The sequence below is a fragment of the Zingiber officinale genome, chromosome 10A (genome assembly GCF_018446385.1).
Source record: "Zingiber officinale cultivar Zhangliang chromosome 10A, Zo_v1.1, whole genome shotgun sequence".
Lineage (NCBI taxonomy): Eukaryota > Viridiplantae > Streptophyta > Magnoliopsida > Zingiberales > Zingiberaceae > Zingiber > Zingiber officinale.
The window spans coordinates 78,080,546-78,104,636 of record NC_056004.1 but is presented as its reverse complement, the minus strand read 5'-3'; the positions used below and the strand labels follow the sequence as shown (position 1 = coordinate 78,104,636).

Genomic DNA, 24,091 nt, shown 5'->3' with positions numbered 1-24,091 from the left:
GTATTTAATTACAAGAGACTAAATGATAATTGTCAAGAAGATGATTATAAAATCCCCGACAAAGACCAACTCTTAAATAAAATCCAAAACTCAAAATGGTACTCAAAATTTGACATGAAATCAGGATTTTGGCAAGTCAAAATGCATCCTGAGTCCATTGAATGGACAGCCTTTTCCTGTCCCGAAGGACATTTTCAGTGGCTTGTTATGTCTTTTGGCCTTAAGGTCGCTCCTCAAATATTCCAAAGAAAAATGGATGGCATTTTTCAAGATTTTTCTCTCTTCACTTGTGTATATATAGATGATATTTTAGTTTTCTCTAAGACTAAATAAGAACATTATGCTCATCTTCATATTATATTTAACTTATTTGAGAAACATGGTCTGATTATTTCTCAAAAGAAAATGACAATAGCTACTACTCATATTGATTTCTTAGGAGCAGAGATAGGACAGGGACAAATAGCCCTTCAACCTCATATCTCTGCTAAAATCCTTGCTTTTCCAGATAAGATGGAAGACACTAAAACTCTAAGAGCCTTTTTAGGACTCCTAAATTATGCTAGACCTTATTTAAAAAATATAGGAAAAATCAGTGGCCCCTTATTCAACAAAACCTCCTTAGCAGGACAAAAACAGCTTAATCAACAAGATATAGCACTTGTAAAACAGATTAATGAGTTAGTAAAAACAATTCCCATGTTAACACTCCCACTCGATGCTAACTACTTAGTCATCGAAACAGATGGATGTGAAACAGGATGGGGAGGAATTCTATTTAGAAAAACATCCAAGTATGACCCTAAAACTACAAAAACCTTATGCAGATATGCCTCTGGAAAATTTCAAGAAAAAGGACATCGTACCTCGTTAGATTTTGAAATATTAGTAGTTATTTATTGTCTAGAAGCCTTCCGATTATTCATTTGTAATAAGCAAGAAATCACTATTCGAACCGACTACGAAGCTATAGTCAAGTATAGTCAACAAACCAAAGGATTAAGAAAAGGATTAAGTACTAAGATATGGCTAAAATTCACAGATACTATTATTAATAAAGGTTTACGCATTCACTGGGAACATATAAAAGGAATTAACAATTCTTTAGCTGATACTTTATCTCGTTTACTCCACTAACATTTTTTGTTTAGGTAATGGATCGACCAAGGAAAGTACGCACCTCATTTGCTACTAAAACATTAAGATTTGGAACACAAGAATTACAACAGTTTACATAGCAAGAAGATCAGTTTCGCTCTTTATTCAGAAACAAACTAGATCACATTCAACACTGTTTGATAGATAACATTTGACACATTCCTACCATCCCTGGTAGCTCAGGACACAAGATAGCAGTCATAAATGCTTTAACAAACTATTTTCTAACAACCATACAAAAGTCAGTAGGCAAGAAATTCTCTTGTTATGTAGTCTTTTCTGAGCCACAAGCTGGGGTATATGCTACTTGGGAGGAAACAAATATGGCCATACAAGGCCTAGAACATCCTTTTTTCAAAGGGTATTATTCACTTGAAGAAGATTTTAATGCTGCCAGAACTCAACTTGGTGCTAATTTCTTTATTAGCACTTTATTAAAAACAACAACTATGGTGCCAACTAGCTCATATTCAGAAGAGCCTCCTACATATGCACAAATTACTGAAGGAACTCATGAGTCTCCTTCCTCTTCCACAACATTAGAAGAAAAGAAACCACAACGGGCCAACTATCTAACACTAGCCCAGTTAAAAGAACAAGTTGCTACAACTTTTGCTCAAAGAACATCCGCAGCCCATATATTGGGCCTGCCCAACACCATACCCGAAGATATCAACTCGTACGTTCGGAACCTAGCAGAACAATCTACACTACAGACATTTTTTGAATTATGTGAAGCACTAAAGGCCTTCCACAAAAATCCCCCTCCTGGGATAACTATTACCTATGAAGCAGAATTTGGCCTAAAACTTAAATGTCAGAAAATTGGGCTAACCTGTGAAGACTCTGCTAAATACGGATGTCCATGTCAGCTGCTATATTCCTTCCGAAAAGCCAACATAGACTATGAAAGGTATAAAGCAATTTCATATAAAGGAAGGCTTATCACTCCTTTTCTTCTGATGGACTACGGACTACTATACAAAGTTTGGGTACATGATCCAGATTCTGTTAAAGATTTTCCTAAAAAACTTGGTACTATTATTTCTCTGGCCCTCGAAGAAGAGGAAACGTTTGTTGTATGTACTTTTGACAGCTCTCCACTGGAATGGCTTAACCTCAATATTGAACCAGCCAAACATCTGGTTAAGCTGGATATCAATGAAGTCGGGGGTATCCAAACAGAACTTGAAGATTACCCATCTGACCCCGATCTCCATTGGGAAGCTCTCCCTACTATTGAAGATCAATTAAAGCATTGGAGAGCATCAGTACAAGGAACTAATTGGGCTTGGGATCGCTTGACAGATCCAGGCAATTACTTCTTAGTAGGAGAAACTTACACTGAGAAGATCTATTGGCCAAAAGATATGGGAACTAGATTCCTCCCTTTCTTCTTCAAAACACAGCATACGACATTACTTCAACATTATAAAAGAAAAACTAAAAAATACTGTCAGAAGAGACTAGCCAGCTTTGTCCTCTCTGCTAGAGCCTATAGAGCAGCACTCCACAGAAGTATACAGCCAGACTTAGCCGGAAGTTCACAAACTCCCTCTCTGGACCTTACCAGTGACAATAACCTCGACAACTTAATGGAGACTTAATGAAGTAACGTCATCCATAACGTCCTCTCCCATGAACACAAACACTGTATTAACATTTACTAAAAACGTTATTCATGATGTTTTTCCTGCCAATCAGTCAATATATCCACCCACCTAAAATTAATTTCATAATTTTATAAAAAGTAGACGGATATTAATTATCATAAAATTTTATTTCATATATATATATATATATATAATGTCAATTTATTTATAAAAGACTAATAATTATCAATTTATTTAAATATGTAAATCATTCTTATTTTCCCGATCAACTGCATTAAAATAGCCGACTGATTTACTTTGTGACAAACCTGAAATATACGTGCTGTTTTCGGATGGTGATCTGGAATTTGACTCGACAGTTCTGATCCATCTCCGGCCGATCAAAATCGAAGCGTCCCAATGGCCCGGATCCGGCGGAAGTTTGCCGTCGGCGACGCCCTCCTCCTCCTCTTTTCTATCCTTCTTACCCACTCCCACTCCTCCGTCTACCTCGAGGGCTTCGATCCCGACGATCCCAATCTCGACGTCGCCGAAGACACCGTTGTCCCCGCCACTCCCGCTCCTCTCACTACTACCTCCCTTTCCAGCTCCTATTCACCGGACGACCACCATAGCCCTCCCTCCGATCCACCTCTCCCCTCCCCCTCCGTGATCTGGGACGAGGACGAGTTTGAGGGAATCCCCTCTGCCGCTCACCCCCAGGAACCAGGCGCATTCTCCCAAAATGAAACGCACCCCACCTCCTCCCCGTCCGCCCTTGAACCCTCCTCTTCCTCTTCCCTTCGGTTCTTGACCTTCCTCCGATCTTACGTACTCGAGGTCGTACTCGTCGTTTTTCTGATCTCTTTCTCCCTTAATTACCTCCATGGGAGACGCCTGAACGAAGCCATTGCCTTCTCTTGGGCCAACAACTTCGCTTCCAAGGATTCCATCTTGGAGAAGAACTTCAACCTCCTCGGCGTTGGCGACGGTAACTATACTCCCCTTCTTCTCAGAGAGGGCCACGACGTGTTTAAGTTCTATGCCGGTGGCCGGCGCTATTGCCAGGGGATTCTCGCCAAAATGGAGTTGCTGAGCAGGCACGACTTGCTGTCCCGTGCTCTCTATCTGGTGTTCCCAAAGAGAGACACAATCACGTTCGAGGTGGTTATGAATGAGGACTCCATGGACCACGTGGTGTTTGCTCTCGCGTGGAAGAAGACTGCCAACGCAATGCATAAAGGGGAGAGGGACCTGAAGAAGTTTGCAAGCACAATTGTTGCACCTCCAGCTGGAAGGCATTGGGTTGCTGATGAACTGATGGTGGTAGCGGAATCAAAGGAGGTTGCAGGAGATATGGTCACTGATGTTGTGCTTGAGCAGGTAACTTGGCCTTCTTTCTGGTAGTAATGTTATGCTAGTTTTTCAATAGGAAAAAAATCTTATAAACTCTAGGAGATTATATGCTAACTTCATTAAAGACACATTTGAAAACTCTTGTTTTAAGGAAATTTGGAATCACTGTAAAAATTCTACTTTGGTATGAAAAATGTCTTGTAAAAGTATGCAAAAACCATCAAGGCAGTAGACACTAGCCATTTCAATGGATGATGAAAGTTAAACGCTCTTGATTTATATGTTTATAATTACTTAATTTGATAGTTCTATATTCTTGCTCTTAAAAGTTATTCAATGTTATTGAATCATATACTTCATTTTTGCTGAAACACCAACTCTTGAAAATTAAAGGAACATTTAAGCATATGTGCTAAAGGGAATTGTCATGAACCAATATAAACTTCAATCTTGGTTAGTAATCGACATATAAAAACCTTTTTAGCCTGATCAAATGAATTGAGGATGGACATAGGTTAGCTCAACTTAATAACAACAACAACAAAGTCTTATCCTACTAGGTGGGGTCAGCTATATGGATTCTTTTACGTTATTAGGCTCTATCCCCTACTATATCATCTATACAACAACAATCAAGTCTTATCTCACTAGGTAAGGTCGGTTATATGGATCCTTTTATGCCATGAGACTTTATCCCCTACTATATCATCATTTATACTTAATTAAATTTTATCTTATTTTATTATTGCTAACCAAGTCATTTTTGGTCTTCTTATTCCTCGTTGATGTGCGTGTTTGTCATAGTTTCACATCGCCTAAGTAGAGTATTTATTGGTATTTAAGTACATACCCGTACGATCTTAAACGTCTCTCGGAGTTTCCCTCAATAGATGCAACTCCGACTTTCTCTCTAATGTTCTCATTTTTTATTCTATCCATCCTCGTATGTCCACATCTCTACCTTAACATCCTCATCTCTACAACTCTCATCTTCTGCTCATGTGCTCGAGTCATAACTCAACATTCAGCTCTATATAATATCCCAGGTCTAGTTACGGTTTTGTAGAACTTTCTTTAAGTTTTAGAGGTACTTTACGATCATATAAAATGCTCTCCTCCATTTTAATTATTTTTCTTGTATTTTATGTAAGACATTTCTCTCAATTCCTCTATCATTTTACAAAAATGATCTTAAATATTTAAAGCTCATTACTTTTAATATTGTTAAACTTAAATTTTATATATTCTATCTTTATTCTACTAAGCCTAAAACATTTTCCTTCTAGTGTTTTCCCCAAGATTCTTATTTAGCATTTACTTCTTTACGTGTTTCATCTACCAAAAAATATCATCAAACAATATGCACCACGGTACTATGTTTAAATGTGCATAATTAGTGTAAAATGATAGGGACTTAGAGTTAATCCTTGATGTAACCTTATCTTTATTAGAAATGCTTCATTTACTCTGCCTGAACTTTTTACTCTAGTCGTTACTTTCTTATATATATTCTTAATTAGTTCAATATATGTTAGCTAACACATCTCTTTTTTAGAATTCTCTATATAATTTCTTTTGGGACTCTATCATAAATTTTTTTTAGTAATGAATATCATGTGTAGATCTTGTTTTTGCTCCCAATTGTTTTCAATCAGTTGTCTAAGAAGATGTATAGCTTATATTGTCAACCTTCTAGGCATGAACCCAAATTGATTTTCGGTCATCGTGTTCTCCTTAATTTTTTTCTATTACTCTTTTCTAAAGTTTCATGGTATAACTCATTAGTTTAATATCCCTATAGTTTGCACAATTTTGTATGTCTCTCTCCTTATATAAATGAACTAGAGTACTTACCCTCCATCAGACATTTTTTTTATTTTCAATATTATGTTAAATAATTTTATAAATTATTCAATACCTTATTTCCCTATGCACTTCCATACCGTCCAATGGATTTTTCATTATGCATCTTATTTAAAGCTTGATCTACTTCTGAAGTTAAATTCTACGATAAAAATCTAAATTTCTTTACTCATTTGACCTACTTAAATTATCTAAGTTAAGTTGGTTGCCTAAACCTTCATCAAAAGTTAATAAAAATATCTCTTCCACCGCTCTTTTATTTCTCTATCGTTTACTAAGATCTTGTTGCATTCATCTTTAATATATTTTATTTGAATAAGATCTTTTGTCTTCCTTTCTCTCACTTTAGCTATTCTATAAATGTCTCCTTCCCTTTCTTTTATATATAATTTTTTGATATATTTGTTCTTTCATTCTTTACTTCTTTCACTATTTTTTTAGCGTCTTTCTTGGCTATTGCATATTTTCTTAAGTTTTCCTCGTTCTTACAAATATAATTCCTTATAAGCTGTTCTTACAAATATAATTCCTTATAAGCTATTTGTTTTCCCTTTACTTTCTCTTGTACTCTCTCATTGATCACTAAGATTCCTAACTTAATAGTGTATCCCCATTTGACTCATCGAGTACACTCTTAGTTACTATTTTCAACTTTGATATCATCTTATCCCATGTCGTATTAGAGTTACCGTATATTTCACCTAATTCTTAAATATATTTTGCTTCTCATCCTTTAACTTCCATCACTTAATTTTAGGAGTTGTATATATTTTTTTTCTATTAATACTATGCTTGAGGCGTATATCCAACACTACTAACCTATGTTGGGTAATTATGCTTTATCTAAGGATGACCTTGCAATCTTTACAAATATTTCTATCACTCTTTCTAACGAGAAAGTCAATTTATGATTTATTATTCCCACTTTTGAATGTGACCACGTGTTCTTTTTTCTTAAAAATGTATTAGCTAATATAAGGTCATATACTATTGCAAAATCCAATATAGCTTTTCCTTCTTTATTTCTTGTTCCAAACCTATAACCCCATGTACCATCTCATATTCCGCACTTTTTACTTCAATATGCCCATTTAGATCACCTCCTATTAAAATCATTTCATTTAACGGGATGTTTTATAATATTTCATTAGGTCGCTCCAAAACTTTAATTTGGTAGCTTCATTTAATCTTACTTGCGATGCATATATGCTAATTACATTCATAGTTTCTTTCGTCATTCATCTTAAGGGTTATAATTCTATCATCTTTTCTAACTAACTCTTATAACTTCATCTTTTAACGAACTATCTACAACAATATCCACTTCATTTTTTATTTTACTCTTTCATGTGCACCATAACTTAAAACTCGAGTTCTCCATCATCTTTGTCTTCTTGCCTACCCATTTGGTCTCTTGAACACACAAAATACTAATTCTTCTCCAAATCATTGCATCTATTATCTCCATTGATTTACCTATGTTTCATATTCCAAATGTTAGACTATTAGTTTTCCTATAATATTTGTTCTTACTCAATTTATGGTGTGAGAACTCTTGTTTATTTAACACTACACTTAAGTTCTCATGGAGATGTAACGGTCCTTGCCGATACGTTACAGTTGGGCACTGCAACACGAACTCTTGCATATTTAGCACTATACCTGAGTTCTGGAGATGTAGTGGTCCTTGTCGAGACGTTATAGTCGGACCGTACAACTCGTTCCTTTTGGGGAACAACTTAGTATTAGCACAATAATTTAATAGATTATTCATTAAACATTTGTTATAGTTTAACACTAGCTGACAACCTAATGCAACTCTCCTATATTCAGACTTGGGACTGGACCGACCGGTCATGACTAGTTCGTCATGGGCGGAGTTTAGTTTAGCTTAAACTTGGAAAAAACTCTCATAGATAATCCATCAATATTGTTCATGAACTAGATTATTTGTTGATTATACTTTCTAAGATTTTTAAAATATATCTTCACATTTAATTAGTGAGAACCAAATGCTTGGATTTTTTATTGTACTAGTTCAACAATTACTGATACACATAGTAGTTGATATGGTAGATGTCAGTCTAACTAGTTGAAACAAACATCCTACAATTAAAAGTTTTATTTTTATTTAGTCTTATTTTCTCGCATATCCATCTCCTTTTTGCTTATATAACCTTCTTTATTCTTCTCTCCCCCTTATCTTCTTCTTTCATAGTTTCTAAACAACTTCCTCTTGTCCTCCTCAAATCCCCATTCCTCTCCTCTTCTTTTTTCTCACTCCCTACCACCACCTCATCCTCCCATTCTTCTTCTTTACTCCCACCTCAATGCTTCAGATTTTTCTTTCCTCTTTGTGCCACCTCCCATTTTTCTCTTTTATGCAACCACCTCATATTGATGTAGCATGAGGAGCAACTCAACACAACTCAACAAAAGAGGTAGTATCACCTTTGCCATAGAACTTGGATAATAGTGTAAAACTCTTTATTATATATGGAGTAAAACTTGTGAATCTTATTGAGATTTTGGCTAAAGAAAGGAAGGGGTGCCCTTCTTGGCTTAAATCACCTCTAATTTATACTTGGATGCTTCATTGGTAACCTCAAATGGTTCGGAAAGAGTAGGATGTTTAGGGACAGAGATTTAGTCATCCTTTGAATTCTTGAAAGTTAGAGGCGAAAACTTAGTCACGTGAAACTCCCTTTTTCAAGAAAATTTATGATAGGAGCCACAATGCTACTAAAGTTCCTAATAAAACAACTATAGAAGTTCATAAAGCCATAAAAGTTTCGAGCCTCTTAAAGGGAGTCGAGTTGAGGCCAATCCTTTATTACGTTATTTTTTTTTTCAATGACCTCTGCACACTCAAGAATCTTGAGAACTTGGGGTTGCAATGAGCACTTTTTAAGCTGACAAATAACTTCTCGATCCGAAGGGTCAAGGACTAGGTGGATGTGTTCTAAGTGAGTGCCACGATTTTTGCTATATATTAGGATGTTATCAATGTAGACTTTAAAAAATTGTCCTATGACCCTCATGAATGTGCTTGGGGGATTTAAAGGTCTAAAGAGTATGACCAACTATAATCCATCTTGTGTTTTAAAACCAATTTTCTGCTCATCCCTACCCTAATTTCATTGCATAGGTTGATCTTGTAAAACCATTTAACTCTAACTATCAAGTCGAGGATGTTGACAAAAAATAATTTTGTTGATGGTATAACTAGGGGTACAAACGAATCGAACATATTCACGAGTGGCTCAAAAAAAATATTTGATTCGTATTCGAAATTATCAAATTCGAGTTAAACTTAAACCTATAATATTTTGTTCGATTGTTTACGAGCCACTCACGAGTCAAATTCGAATCGAATTTTGATTATTTTTATACAATTTTAATTTCAATATGCTTAAATTAAAGTTTGAATAATTTGAATTGAACTTGAATTTAAGGCATTTCAAACTTTAGTTCGATTCTACTCGAATTAAGGTTCGAATAATTCGAACCGAACTCAAGATCAAATCCTAGTTCAAATCAAACTCGAGCCAAAATTATTGGTATTTTCAAGCTTTAAATTCGAATATCATATATATTTTTTGAACTCGAACTCAAATATCAATATTTTCATATTATTCGGTTCAATTCGGCTCGTTTGCACCTTTGGGTATAACTATGAACGTACATTCTCACCAACATAAGAACTCATGCTTTCAATAATAAAGCTTTTCCCTAGAAGTCCTTTGCTTTGCTTATTTAGTTCAAGTGTGCTCCCTAGTTTATATGGTAGTGGGGGGAGGCTTGTCAATTGTGACGGGGGAATGAGCTTTATTGCATGCTAAATCATGCACAAAGGTGGTAATTCCTTAAGTAACTCTTCAAGAGTTATATTTTGATGCTCATCTAAATTCATAAGGGATGTTGTTCTAGTGATGTATGAGGCTAACCTTAAGGCCCTAAGCTACTAGGGATATTATCACTTCTGAATCTTTCTCTTCTTTTTCAAATTGAGACTGTCTAAAATGGTAAAGAGACTACCTTGAAGCTTAGGTAAAGAGACTCTTAAATATAACTCTTTAAGAGTTATATTTTGATGCTCATCTAGATTCATAAGGGATGTTGTTCTAGTGATGTATGAGGCTAACCTTAAGGCCCTAGGCTACTAGGGATATTATCACTTCTGAATCTCTCTTCTTTTTCAAATTGAGACTGTCTAAAAAGGTGAAGAGACTACCTTGAAGCTTAGGTGGACTTGAATCTTGGTTCAAGTAGGTTAGGTTAGCAGGTAACATTTTGTCTATTGTGTTTAAAAGCATAGGTGTTTTCTCTATCGTAATGAGAGCCATAACCTATTGAGGATGATATATGTGATGTTCACGGGGAGGATGTCACACCAAGTTATAGGGACTAGATGTCTTTGCTTGACTGAGAGGAAAGTTTGATCTACCCATGCTACCTTGTAATGATCTAGGTGAGGATTTGGTGTGAATTGGAATTTAGAAAATTATATTTTTATTTGTGTAGTTTCTCCTTCACCTCTTCTAACTTCTAAGATTTCGTTTGTGGGATCAATGTCTCCATCACTTTCTAGAGTCAAGGAGTATGTAACTTTATGTTCACAGTCATACTAGGGTTTTATAGATAGGATTCTATGTGTAGGCATTTTGATGTTACATGATCCACAATGACAGTTATAATATTGCATGTTTTGGTTCGAGTTAGGTTAGGTGCCACTATCCTTCTCTAGCTACAAATTGAGTTAATGAAGTTTTATGTTTAGGATGTCCCTATAGAGCAGTGTGATTTAGAGGGAGGGCCTGTCAAAATGTGGAGGCTTTGTTAAATTGGCCAAGCTCTATGGCTTTGTGGTGGACTTCTTTTAATGAATTAAGGGGAAATTAGTTTTCTTTGGATTTTTTATCTAAATTTGTCATTGAAGTGAATAAGGACTCGTTTAGGGTCTTTTCTAGCCTCACCGCACGTGGAGTTCATCAAATTTACTTAAGCACTCCATTGCACTTGGGGATTTTTTTTTTTTTAAAAAAAAATCCACTCACTATACAATTGGTTTCAAGGGTATATTGACTTGAATTTTTTGGGTTAATCTTTCTCTCATTTAATTCCATTTTGTAATGAAATTAATCTGGGTTGAATACTTTGCTAAAAAAATTAGTAGCTCCAATGAACTTTTATGCAAATCATTATAATCCTCAATCATGGGTACGCATTCGAGGAATGTGCTTGGATTTAACCTACCACTAAACATTAGTTAGGGATGTTTGTTTTGACGTGTCTAGTGATATGATTCTTTCATCTTTCTTATCCTTATGTCTTTGGTTGTATTAAGAAAAATAATCATCCTCATCTCTATGTATGACTCTCCCTATGTATGGCTCAAGGGTCGTGATACAAATAACTTTTAGACAAAATATGTGAATGCATAGCAAAATTCTTTCTTAGATAAATTGCACAGCATATATATATGCAATTTTAATGGATCCCATGGGACTGGTCGTGTGGGGCACCTGGGGTTAGTGTATGACCTTTTGCCACCAATTCTAATGGATCCCACTTGTTGAACTCGTTAATTGAATATAAACCTTAACCTCCTCAATCAACTTCACGTTTAGTTGCTTCAATTGCCTCAACAATGACATCATTGGCACCCCCACCTTTTGCCTCCACCACCAAGCTTCAGCCACGATGCTTTACCAGAATCCTTTGTGTGGCCCACTATTCCACCACCAATCCCCTCCCCTCTGTAATCATCACCATTAGTTTCACCTCTGACTCCACCGCTTTCATGGGGAACCTAATCATCCATATGAATTTGAACCCATTGAACTCCACTCCCCCCTTGATCTCCCTTATCTCGTCCTCCCCCGTAAAGTACTCACTCCTAAACGTGGTAAGCACTACCAAATTTGCTTCCTTGTCATTATATCAATCATCATCATTTGACACAAGCATGCCCGCTGGAATGACCTTCTAAATTATCCACTTAGATTGGATAATATACTTGCCTTTGATCTCTCAGAAGGCTCTTATGGCGATGAAATTGGTGGAGCGATTCATGGACAAAAAGTAGCTCCATTATTTGAGATGTTGTTGGTAATTTATTTCATCCAGGTGGTGTGGTTGTGATTTTCCTTAATGCTAATTTAAAGCAATAGGAAGGGAAGGTCCTAGCCTAGGTGGCAGATATAGTGGCCAAATAAGATGGTGAAGGAGGTAGCGGCGGTGAGGAACTGAATGGTGGGGATAGCTAGAGTGGTGAAAGGTGGTGAGGAAGTTGTAGGAAGGAGGGAGTGTAGGCTTGCAAGAGTAAAGGTGACGTGTCTAATAAGTGGGTTTGAGTCTAAATTGTGTTAAGGGATTTAACGAGTAGGATCTATTAAAAATGTATGGTGGATATGCTTGATCTGCAACTTATCTGAGTTGGCACGTTGCTAGGTGTATGCCACATTATCTATTTATGACAATGGGATGAAATTTGGATGTATTCTATTTTTTAGCATGAAATACTAACGCTAGATTAAACAAAAATGAAGATATGAGAAAAACATTAAAGGTTGTATTATATTTATGTATTAGCTTAAAAATTTTCTAGAGAAATAATCCTTTTTCTAAAGAAGTTCAATTAAAAAAGGAAATGAAGCAAATTACATATTAGGAACGAAATCAAAATTAAATTAAACTTGAACCAAAATTAACTTACATCTTACAAATTTTAAAATTACCTTTAACCTTCTAACAAGAGGACATATCAGATAACTTTTAAAATCTAAAATTTTAATTTTAATTTGCATTATTCTCTATCACTAAAGATGACATGATTGAACACGAGTTGTTAACACCTCCATTAGGTTAGAGTAGTTTAGCATAAGGAACAATTATATAACTCTTTGTTTTGGAAGATTTTTCTATCTTTGCTTGGTCCTCCCTTCCAATGAGGAGGAAATGATCTATTATGTTTCTCTTTTTAATTCTTAAGAAATTGATCCTTGAAATTATTGAATTTTTTATACAACCGTCTTAGGATAAATCAATTAGAACTAAAATCAAAGAAAACAACTATGACAAACGTAATATACAAAGGGTGGAGTCTCCAATATTTTTCTATAATTTGCATATCCTCTAACTTAAAAATTGAACTAATATTTCTCATTTTAAAATTGAACTAATATTTACATGAATTAGTAAGTAAGAAAACATGCATTAAAATTAATCTTTCCGATAAGGAATGGTGAAGTTAATGCTCTTGGAAAAGTAATTATAAGATTGCTCGGACTATACATCTAAATTTTGCTCTTTTAGTCTACTTTGTGCATCACTATATTTTTTATAATAACATAATTATGTTTCTTTCTCTTCTATCAATCTAATAGAAATCCTATTGTCATTGTGATGACAAGTAGCAGATAAGTAAATCAACTTTCTAGGATGTTAATCTTTAGAGTATAAATTGCCACAAAAGGACATATTAATGAAAGTTATAACTGATTTGATGGATATCTTGTTTATGGTTTTAAAGTATACACAGACGTCTCTCCATACTTAAACAGATACTACTGTCACACCTAATGCCTCAAAAATAACAATATAATTTTTTTTTCTTATTTTTCACGGCTATCACGACCTTGAGGATGGACAGCTAGTGATTATTTGGCTATGAAAAGATGTAACTTTGCATCTTTCATCAGTTTTAATTATTCTTTAGTGAGTGGCTAAGTTTGCATTTATCATGCACAATGGTCTGTACACGTATCTGCTGATTGATATCTTAATGTTCAGGATATCCACAGCATGTTGTAAAGAACTGTACTGTCTTTGGAACATGTCAAAGTTAATTTCTTGAATGACCTTTCCAAAAAATATAAATAAATTAAAAATCTAATAACAAAATCAGTTGAACTAATGCCTTGTGTTATGAGAAGCTGATTTATTGTTCTGCCTTACAGGTTTTCGGCCATAATGTGTTTGAGAAATTTGGAAAGTGGTTTGTCTCACTACATTTCTCTGATCAAAATCCAGGATCCCGCAAGAAGAATCTTATCTTCAAATTTGTGCTACCAGATGCTGTGAACATGTCTGACATGATACGACTGGTTGCTCTTGTGCCATACTATATCGATCTGATTGGGCGATACAAACTAAGTCCTCATGTAAGTTACCTTGCTTGTTCACTGTATGCAATTTATAACTTTCTAAATTCCCTGATGTATGTTTGTACACGTATTTCAGGCACGCTCAAAGACAGAAGCAGCCAGAATAAAGGCGGCCCAAGAGGCACACAAGGAACTACAGAATATAAGACAGGAAGCCTTGCAAAAGAAGAAGGCTGAAAAGAAAAAATTGATGGAAGAGGTTGAGTCTAGACTTAATTCTGTGGCAATTCGTAAGAAAGAGGAGAGAGAACAAGCTCGGCAACTGAAGTCAGGACCGAAAGTTAAGATGCTTCGACGCTAAGTCTTAGACATCTTAGGCTGCCTTCTTGTTCGCGCCGCCACTTTCTACAATCCTTTCATGGTAAAAAATTCCTATTTGCTTCACCGCGTTATGGATGCCACGATTATGCCATCTTTCTAGATCCCGGTGGAGGTGCTGCTGCTTGCAACGTAGGATTTTAGCAAATATTATGAACTCATTTGTGCAGGCTGCCACCTTGTTATTGTCAAAATGTTTTTGATTTCGTTGGTTATATCAATACCATTTTTTAAGAAAATGTAGATGTAGAGGCACATCAGCAATGTTGTTCTATGAGGATGAAGCCCTCGAATGCTATACTCTCTGCAGTTAAATCTTTCAGAGTTGAGCTCTTTTGTATCTGTATGGTCAAAAGCGGGAGGGTAAAGCATTTTCTAGTGTTCTGTTTAACAGTCGAGCATCTGCATGCATTATAGCAGAATTAGGATTTAGTGATCTTTTCCCTTAGAAAACAGGTTTTCATATAGTTTCATTAAGCCTGAATGTCTAAATATTGTCCATTTGGGTTTCATGTAATAAATCTTACTCATTTCTTATGCACAATTACTTGGATGGCTTTGTCCATTCGGATATATATACTGAACCGTATATTTGACTTTTATTAATACTCAAATCACAAATTTCTTACTTGAAATATCTCTCTTTCGTACATGTTCTGATCCATTGAGTCATCGATGCATATTTAAAATTTTAAAAAATGAATCACGTTTTATAGGATTTTGAAAGTACTACTTCTCTCCCTTGAAAAAGTTAAAAAATTTTAAAACCTCACAATGGGCTAAATATAGTGTGAAATTGAGATGGGAGCGAATAGTCACACTTAGAAGTGTTCAAAGTTTTGGACAAGTCTAAGCCTAGGGATGGATATTTGATTAAAATTAAATCAAATTGAACTAAATTAATTGAATCGAATTGAATTGATTTTTTTTTATCGAATCAATTTTCAATAAAAATTGAATAAATCAAATCAAATTTTTGATAAAATCATGCAAATTGAATAAATCGATTTTTTTCTAAAAATTCGGTTTGATTTAATAAAAATTTGATTCGATCTAAAATTTAGGGTTTAAAAATTCGATTCGGTTAAAAAATTTGATCTATTCGATTTAACCGGCAAATTTCAAAATCAAACCTTAACCAAATTAACTAATTTTTTAGAAAAAAATAAATTTCCAAATAAATCTGATTTTTAAATTTGATCGATTTAATTGACTTCTTCAATTTAACTTAACTTTTACTCACTCCTACCTAAGTCTATTAATAAATTTTGACAACAACTCATTAATGATTGTACAAAATCAAGATTCAAAGATTTTGAACAAGTTCAAATTTACAAGTCTTAGGAATACATTAATAATGTTGTTGAGTAAATATGATAAACCTAAGTTTATTAGTGACTTTATAATAAAATTATATATAAGATTGAGTTTTTTTTTTAAAAAAAAACTTACAGTTACTTAAATAGGTGTGGAAAAAACGTTCGAGGACATGATTACACTCAAAAGTCCTAACAATATATTAGTTTTGATTTAGATAGAATCTAATAAATTTAAGGTCATTAGTATGTTTTGACCAAAATTTATTAATGATTAACCATATCTGAATAAATCCAATTAAGATTAATGCACTTTTACGAGCCTCTTAAGTCTCATCATACCCTCCAATCTTAGTTTTACACCGTTGTTGTGAGTTTTTAAAATTTATACAACTTTGAGTAAATTTTACATAAATTCACTATTAGACTTATGCATAATATTCACTCAACAAAACACTAATATGTTCCTATGATTATCTTGACTCTGGCTTTGCTGAAAATAATATGGACAATGTATAACCATTAGTTTTGAGATCAAAACTCATTGATGATATTAACCACATTAGAATCAATCCAAACTAGGATTACTCCACTCCTAGGAGACTCTTGAGCTTACCATTCTTAAAAATTTTAATTTTAAAATTTATACGACCATCAATGAGTTTTAGTCAAACTTAATGATAGTTGTATAGTCCAAAATATAAAATTTTAGGCATGACCAAAGTCAGGGAGTCCTAGAGATATATTTTTGTTATTGTTGAGTGGATATGATAGATCTCGGTTAAATAATTTGTATCAAAATTATATAAAATTATTTAAATTTTAGAAATTCACAACATGCTATCTAATGGAATTAAGATTTCAAGACATGATGAAATTCAAGAGGCTCCTAAAAGTGTGTTAATCCATATTTGTGTTGATTCTAATGCTCCTAAGGTCATTAGTGAATTTTGATCAAAATTTACTAACAGGCATATAATGTCCAAAATCTAAAATTTTAGGCATGATTAGAATCAAGGGAGTATTAGGAGCACATTCGTATTGTTATTGGGTGAATATGATAGGTCTAAGTTCAATAGTGAGTTTGTGTTAAAATTACATAATGTTGTTAAAATTTTAAAAAGTCACAATATGCTATCTAGACTTTGGAATTAAGATTTGATTGCATGATGAAACTCAAGAGGTTTTTAAGAGTACATTGATTTTATTTTAGATTAATTTGAATGTGCCTAATCATTAGTGAGTTTTGACCTAAACTTATTAATGACCTTAAATTTATCAATCTCGATCTAAATCAAGACTAATATTATTGAGACTCTCCTGAGTATAAACTTGCCCTTAAACCTTTATTCTACACGCTATTTAGTTTACTGTGATTTGTTTTTTTTAAAAAAAAAAAAATCCAACCTTATATAATTTTATTACAAAGTCACTTTGACTTATCATATTTGCAAAACAATAAAAGGTTAAGCAACTTTGATTTATCATATTTAAAAATATCCAACACTTACGTATTTTTAATATTTGTGAAGTTGACCCAGGGTGTAAGTTGGTTGCTACTCGAAAAATCTACTGGTTCCTTTATATAAAAATTTTATTCAAGATTTGAACTTTTTCTTAACTACCATGTGTTTTTTAGAAATTAAACTTGGAATCGCAAACGAAACTTAACATTATTGATTCCAAATTTAACTTATCTGTTCTTAGAGGTTTAAACTTAGATCGCAAGCAGAACTTAACACTATTGATCAAAGTCAGACCTATGTTACAAAGTTGATTAAATATTTATTTCTAAAATCGACTCTCATGTCAAACATGGCGAGGCACTTGGCCTTCTTGAGTATGAGATCATCCACCACTGTCTCGACAAAGCCTTTTAGGTTTAACTACTAAGAACAATCGAATCACAAGATCGAAAAAGAAAAGAAACACAAATCGAAATACAAATTCGAAATCTAGAATCACTAGCCTCTTGTGTTTGGAATTCATACAAAGAAAACTAGTATGATGCGGAAAAGAATTACTAGTTATACCTTTCTTTGTATGCAACAACCTCTTGATCTTCTACTGTATTCCTCTTCTTATCTCGGACATCGTGTGGGTGACGATCTACCGAGATGAGAACCACCCAAGCCCTTCTTCTTCCTTCTTCTAAGTTTCGGCCAAGCAACTTCTCCAAGAGATTATAAGTCTCGGCCACCAACCAAGCTCCAAAGGAAAACTAGGAAACAAAAACCTCCTTTATCTTCTTCTTCTCCAAGCTAGATCCGGCCACCAAAACAAGCTCCTAGAGATTGATGAGGTTCGGCCACTAAGGAGGAAGAAAAGGAGGAGATGTGGAGATGATATGGCCGGCCACCACCAAGGAAGAGAGGAGAGGAAAATAGAAGAGAGTTGTGTCTCATGAAGGCACCCTCTCCCTCTCTTTTATAATCCTTGGTCTTGGCAAATAAGGAGAGTTTTAATAAAAACTTCCTTATTTTCTTTGCCATGAAAAGGAAAATTGAATTTGATAAAAAAAAATTTCCTTTTCTTTTAAAGTGGTTGACCACCTCTAATTCTCCAAGCAAGGAAAGTTTTAATCACAAGAATTAAAACTTCATAATTTGTTTCCGGAAATTTTTAAAATAAAATTTTTTCTATTAATTTTCCCTTCATGATTGGTTATAAAAAGAAACTTTTATAAATAAAGTTTTTTTCAAAGTTAAAATCTGTAAAATACCGAAAATGGGTGAAGCACCATAAGGGAATTTTCCGGAATTTTTGGAATTTTTTCGGAAATTTTTCGGAGCTCGTATGGACGAGTTAACGGGGATAAAAAGGGGGTCCGGAAAAGCCTGTTTAGGCTATCCCATTTAAATGAGGAAAAGTTTATTTATTTATTTTTTTTTTATCTTTTCCTTTTTCTTTTCTATTTCCCCTAATCGCCGTTTCCCTTTTGCCCTAACCTGCGCCATCTTTTCTCCGACGCTCTCCTCAGCCGCCGCCCACACACACCTTCGACGATCCATCGCCGGCAGTCGATCCCTTCCTTTTTCTCTCTTCTGCCGACGCTGACGATGCCAGGGAACAGAGAGCGAGCGATTTGTGTATCTCCTTCCTTCCCGAGCCGCACACCCAACACCACTGCCGCCTTCCTCTTCCTCTCCTCCCGACGTCTAGCAGCGCCGAAGCCTCTTCTCCTCACCAACGTTAAGCCCTAGTTCTTCCTCTGCCCTAGCGCTGACGTAGTTCCGCGGCTACAACCGATCGCCGGCAGAGAGGATATGGAGTAGGTAAGGTATGTTAGGTATTTGGATTACGATTGGGGGTCTTGTGCTGTACGAATTTGGCTAATCACTGTGGTAGTGAATGTTTTCCCGCAGCACTGTTTGATCTCCGACAGCAGGTAGATTCCAGCAGCAGCTTCTTTAATCGGGTGTCTACAAAGGTGTCACTGGAATTAGGGTAAGGCGTACTTGATTTAGGCTTATAGAGATTTGAATTCTATTATTTTGTTAGGGATGTTTGTGGAGTTACTTGGCTGACCATTGTTGATCCTATTACAGTCTTCTGGCAGCAGTTTCTCCTAGCTTCAACCATTGTTTACCAATGGCAAGTTTCTTCGGTTGTGAGCCTACAAATGAGCATCCAAATTTGGGTAAGTTTTGGAGTTAAATTCATTTCTATATTTAATTGGTTTAGTGATGATTGATCGTTGATGTGTTAATTGAGGATTAATTGATACATGATATATTGTATTGAGATAAGATCTGATTTCTTGGTGGTGATGGATGGATCATTCTCCAAATTTGGATTGAAAATCTGTTGTGGTTTGATTTTGGGTTAGAGATGATTTATGTATAAATCTAATCTTGAGAAGGACATAATTGAGATTAATCATTTCGATTAGGATTTTATCTATGGGTTTGAATCTTTGGGTTTAGCTAGTTGTTGCTTATGTAATTAGTTAAACTGTATATTATATGGTTATGCAGGAAGTTGATTTGAGACAAGCCCCTCGATGTGGGAAGTGTATTGGCACGATTTTTCGAAATGAAGGCGGGTACTTCTTGACTTATCTTTTATGATATCGTCATTTGGATATGCATAGTACTTTATACCTTCAAACAATGAACATGTTTGTCTTTGGTATGTCACTGTTTGATATCCATAGCATGTTAGGTTTGTCGCTTGTTATGTATCCGTGCTTATATCTCGTGATTTGTTACCATGAGTATCTTATTGCCATGAGTACTTTATTACCATGAGTATCTTAGTTTCGAGAGTGACATACCATGTTTTACTGAGTTTAGGACTAGGTTCTGGATTTTTGTTTCTGGCATGTGTATCTAAATTATCTGATACTTAGGTTTTTATGCCATACCTGGCTTGTGTACCTCTATTTGTATATCATATATAATTCGTGAACCTAGACTTTGATTCTTTGATCTGTGTATATTGTTGGTACATATGTTATGGAAGGGGGATATGTTTAGGATCTAGATTGTTATACCATAGAGGACCTGTATACTCTAGATCCGTTGATTTGACTCACTGATACTGTGGTAACCATATTATATATATATGGATATGGTTATGTTGATCAGTTTATGACTATGCTTAGTGTCATGCATCATGATTGCATCTTCTTGTGATTATCGGCTCACTATGGTTGAGCTCATCCATGATTCGTATCTTCTGCACCCCACTTATGGTTTAGTGGTATATCAGCAGGTGTGTGGCGGTTCTGTTGTTTAGCTCGTTGGTCATATATTTCGGCGTGGTAGCCGTGATCGATTCGCTCTGTTTGGCTCGGCATTTAGTGTAGCGGCGTGGTGGCCGTGAGATGGTGGACTCTGTTTGGCTCCGTTGGTCGGTGACTCGGTGGTGGCCGAGATTTCCTCCCGTTATCGTGTCTAGGAGATGAGGCATTGAGCTCCCCGTTTATGATTTGGGGTCACGGGGCGAGTACTCCGGCGATTCCGTCCACTCGGTCGGCTGTTCGGGAGCGGTGATGTTAGAGTCTTGATCGTCATCATCGTTGATTGCCTTTATTTGTTTGTGTTTTCTGCACTTATATGCTGCGTTTGATGGATGCATTTGTTTGACATGCATACAGGAGACATACTGCATATCGGTTTGATGACCCTTTAGATCAGGATAGGAGTTCCTGGTGAGTACAACTTCCTTGGTTACTTATCAGTTTTGTATATTTCCTATATATTATTCGGAAGTTGTATTCCATGTTTATTGCTGTTAGATATATCTTACTAGGCCTGTCTATTGGTATTCGCTGAGTTGTTGAACTCACCCCCGTGGACTCTATATTTTTCAGGTACCAGGTTGTTATGATGTCGCTTGGAGTATCATGTCTGCTGGTCCCCACGTCACATCAGAAGACTTATCGGTTTCACGTATGTTTTGTTTGTTTATGTATCAGTTTGTTTAGCTCTGTACTCCGGTTTTGTTTTTGGAGTGTTGATTTTGTTATGTGGTATTTTGTATTTGTTGTTGGTTGTGTAAGGCTAGCCGGCTAGCAGTTTTTGTGCTTTGGTTTGTATTGGGTTTCTGTCATTTTCGTTGTGTTGGTTTTATTCCAGCCGTGTGGGCTGATGATATATATATAACTGCGTGGTTGTGTGTATATTCCAGCCGCCTGTGGCTGATGTATATTATGCCTGTAGAAATGCTTCAGATTGTCACCCGTACAGGGGAGGTACTGCCGAAATTTCTTCGGACAGGGACTCCTCTGGGGCGTGACAATTTAGTGGTATCAGAGCAGGTATACGATACTTGCTATGTCTTCTGGATTTTCGAGATTTATTTGATGCCAATTTATTTGGTATCAGAGATCGACTTACGAGTCTTATTTTTTCTGGTGTTTCAGATTTTGTGTTTTGGTCTTCTCGATGTGACTTTTCGGGTTTTGGGACCTGGCAGCAGCAGGACATCTCCAAGCTATAGGAGGTATGTTGGTATATACTGTTATCCTACCTTTCTGTTAGTAAATGCACCGTTGACTATTATAGTTTATGATATGTATTAGCACTCTTTACTTGTACCTGTCTAGTTGAGATAGTAGATATTTTATGTATTAGGTAAAACCCTGATGATGATCGACCTTGATAGAGATTAAGGGTTACAGGTTCTGGTGATTTATCATATCATACACCAGTAGTTTTAGATTCTGTTATTATTAGTTGGTTAGCAGATTGAGGTATATACTAGCCTCTGCTATTATTAGTTGGGTAATGGATAGTATCTATATCTTTATGTTGACCTAGCCAGTTGTATACCATTTTATTTTAGAAAATTTCATCAGTAAATATTTATTTACTCATGTTAGATCGGTCAGTAGAAGACTGATTTACACTTGTTGATTTGGGTAGTCGTATATTGATTGCTTGTGGAGAATTAAGGTATTCTTGATTAGTTAGTAGATGAATGATTTAGTTTTGTTGGTTGATCAGTAGAGCATTGCCATACTCTATTTTTAGAGATTCGAACCTTTAGGTTATTTGTGTTTAGTTCGATGTTTTGAGCACATGGAGTACCTAGCTTATACTGACGTGGGAAAGGACTGAATTAGCCATATACTATTGTCGGGTTGGTCAGTCGATAGAGGATTGATGTATCTTATTCCACGGGTACTTTAATTTTAGACTGTATGTACCTAATTGGATAACTTAGAAGGTAGAATAAAGAATATCAGGTTGATTGGATTAAATATGCTGATTCTGCATATCTATGTAGTGTGTATATGTGATTATTACGGGTTGTAGGAGCGTTTTGATGGACGGTCTATTGCATGTAGTGGGTGCATACTTTTCCAGTTATAATTGTTGCGGGTTTCTAGTAGATTATACCCTAGTGGTCTGATTGGTTTATTGGAGGTATTTTGTCGATTAAATCTATGTGGTGAAATGTGCACATGTGTTTTATTGGAGATATCTTATCAATTTAATCTATGTCGTGATATGTGCACATGTGTTTGAGCGTTTTATTGGAGGTATCTTGTGGCTTATGTTTGATATGTGAGTGCACCTGGGTTTAGTATGCTTTATTGGAAGTATTAAGTGATTATACTCATTTGGTATGTGTTGTGAGTATTATTTGAGGTGTATTGCCGATTATACCTACGTTGATTTTTGCACACGTGTTCGGTATGTATTGTTGGAGGTATCATACTGAATATACCTGAGTTGTGTGTGTGTTTGATGTATAATAATTGAATAATTATGTTGATCATACCTATGTTGTGTGTGCACGTGTGTCAGGTCTATGATTGGTAGCATCATGATGATTCTACCTATGTTGAATGTAGAATGTTGAGTGCTTACATTATGTTATTGGTTGTATTACCCTGTCAACTAATTCTCCTATTGGTGGGTGACCGACTCACTAGGATGATGATAGAGTTGACTATGGATTTGATTTGCTTACTGGGTTGTTATACCTTAGGCTATCCATAGTGATATGTGGTAGAGAGATCTCGTGCAGTCTCTAGTGTGATAGTTAGGTGCTTTGGACATTTATGTATTGTTTGTGGTGGAGCGTAGCTCCCACATATTTTTGTTTGTTTGTGGTAGAGCATAGCTCCCACATATTTTAGATGGTTGTGGTGGAGCGTAGCTCCTACATATTCCGGATTATTTGTGGTAGAGCGTTGCTCCCACATATGTAGTATTTCGTGTTATGGAGCATTGCTCTCACACTAGAGGAGCTATTCTTTGGTGATTATATATCGTTGGTGATTAGATCTGTTTATTGTTGTGGATCTTATGGTTAGGAATGTCTGTGATACGGACATTATGTGTCTTGGTTTTACCATTCGTGCTTGTGGTGCCCTAGATGTTATCATGGACTCGATGATATGGGTATTCCTAGGATGTTTAGATTGGTTTTCATTGTCTTTGTTGACGATGTGGTGATCTATTTCGGATTCGAGGTGAGTCACGTGCACCACCTTTGCATAGATCTAGAGATGATTCGACGAGAATATCTATATGTGATTATTAGTAGTGCTGATTTGGATTATCTTTTGTGATGATGTTTGGGACACACGGTCACCAATAGGAGTATACCGTGGTTCTACAGGAGATAGAGGTTGTTCTGGTTGGGAGCAGTAGAAATCGATGTAGGAGATCCATGATCTTTTGTGACTTGGGGATATTATAGACCTTCGTCGCGGGTTTCTTCCGTAGCTATGCTACTTTCACGCGTGACCATGAAAGGTGTGAAGTTTACTTGGACCGAGGATTGCAAGACCCGACACAGGGTGAGCGGAGACTAGTGTCGGCCGATTTTGGATTTTATCTTACGGGAGGACGGTTTGTCC

At 35.6% G+C, this 24,091-nt stretch overlaps 1 protein-coding gene and 1 long non-coding RNA gene across 2 annotated transcripts; both read left to right on the top strand.

Moving 5' to 3' along the window:
* The first annotated feature begins 3,069 nt into the window (after positions 1-3,069).
* On the top strand, positions 3,070-14,891 carry LOC122027695 (uncharacterized protein At5g49945-like). The gene is made up of 3 exons (XM_042586697.1): positions 3,070-4,133; positions 13,931-14,134; positions 14,214-14,891. Exons 1-3 carry the CDS (start codon positions 3,171-3,173, stop codon positions 14,436-14,438), a joined length of 1,392 nt encoding a protein of 463 aa, XP_042442631.1. The 5' UTR covers positions 3,070-3,170; the 3' UTR covers positions 14,439-14,891.
* Positions 14,892-18,697: 3,806 nt separating this feature from the next.
* On the top strand, positions 18,698-19,817 carry LOC122027686. The gene is made up of 4 exons (XR_006124496.1): positions 18,698-19,051; positions 19,137-19,218; positions 19,320-19,411; positions 19,749-19,817. It is a non-coding gene; the product is annotated as an uncharacterized LOC122027686 (long non-coding RNA).
* The last annotated feature ends 4,274 nt before the right edge of the window (positions 19,818-24,091 follow it).

Coding starts and splice junctions, on each gene's coding strand:
- LOC122027695 (XM_042586697.1), top strand. CDS start 3,171: ATGGCCCGGATCCGGCGGAAGTTTGCCGTCGGCGACGCCCTCCTCCTC. Junction 4,134..13,930: donor CTGATGTTGTGCTTGAGCAG/GTAACTTGGCCT, acceptor TCTGCCTTACAG/GTTTTCGGCCATAATGTGTT. Junction 14,135..14,213: donor GATACAAACTAAGTCCTCAT/GTAAGTTACCTT, acceptor CACGTATTTCAG/GCACGCTCAAAGACAGAAGC.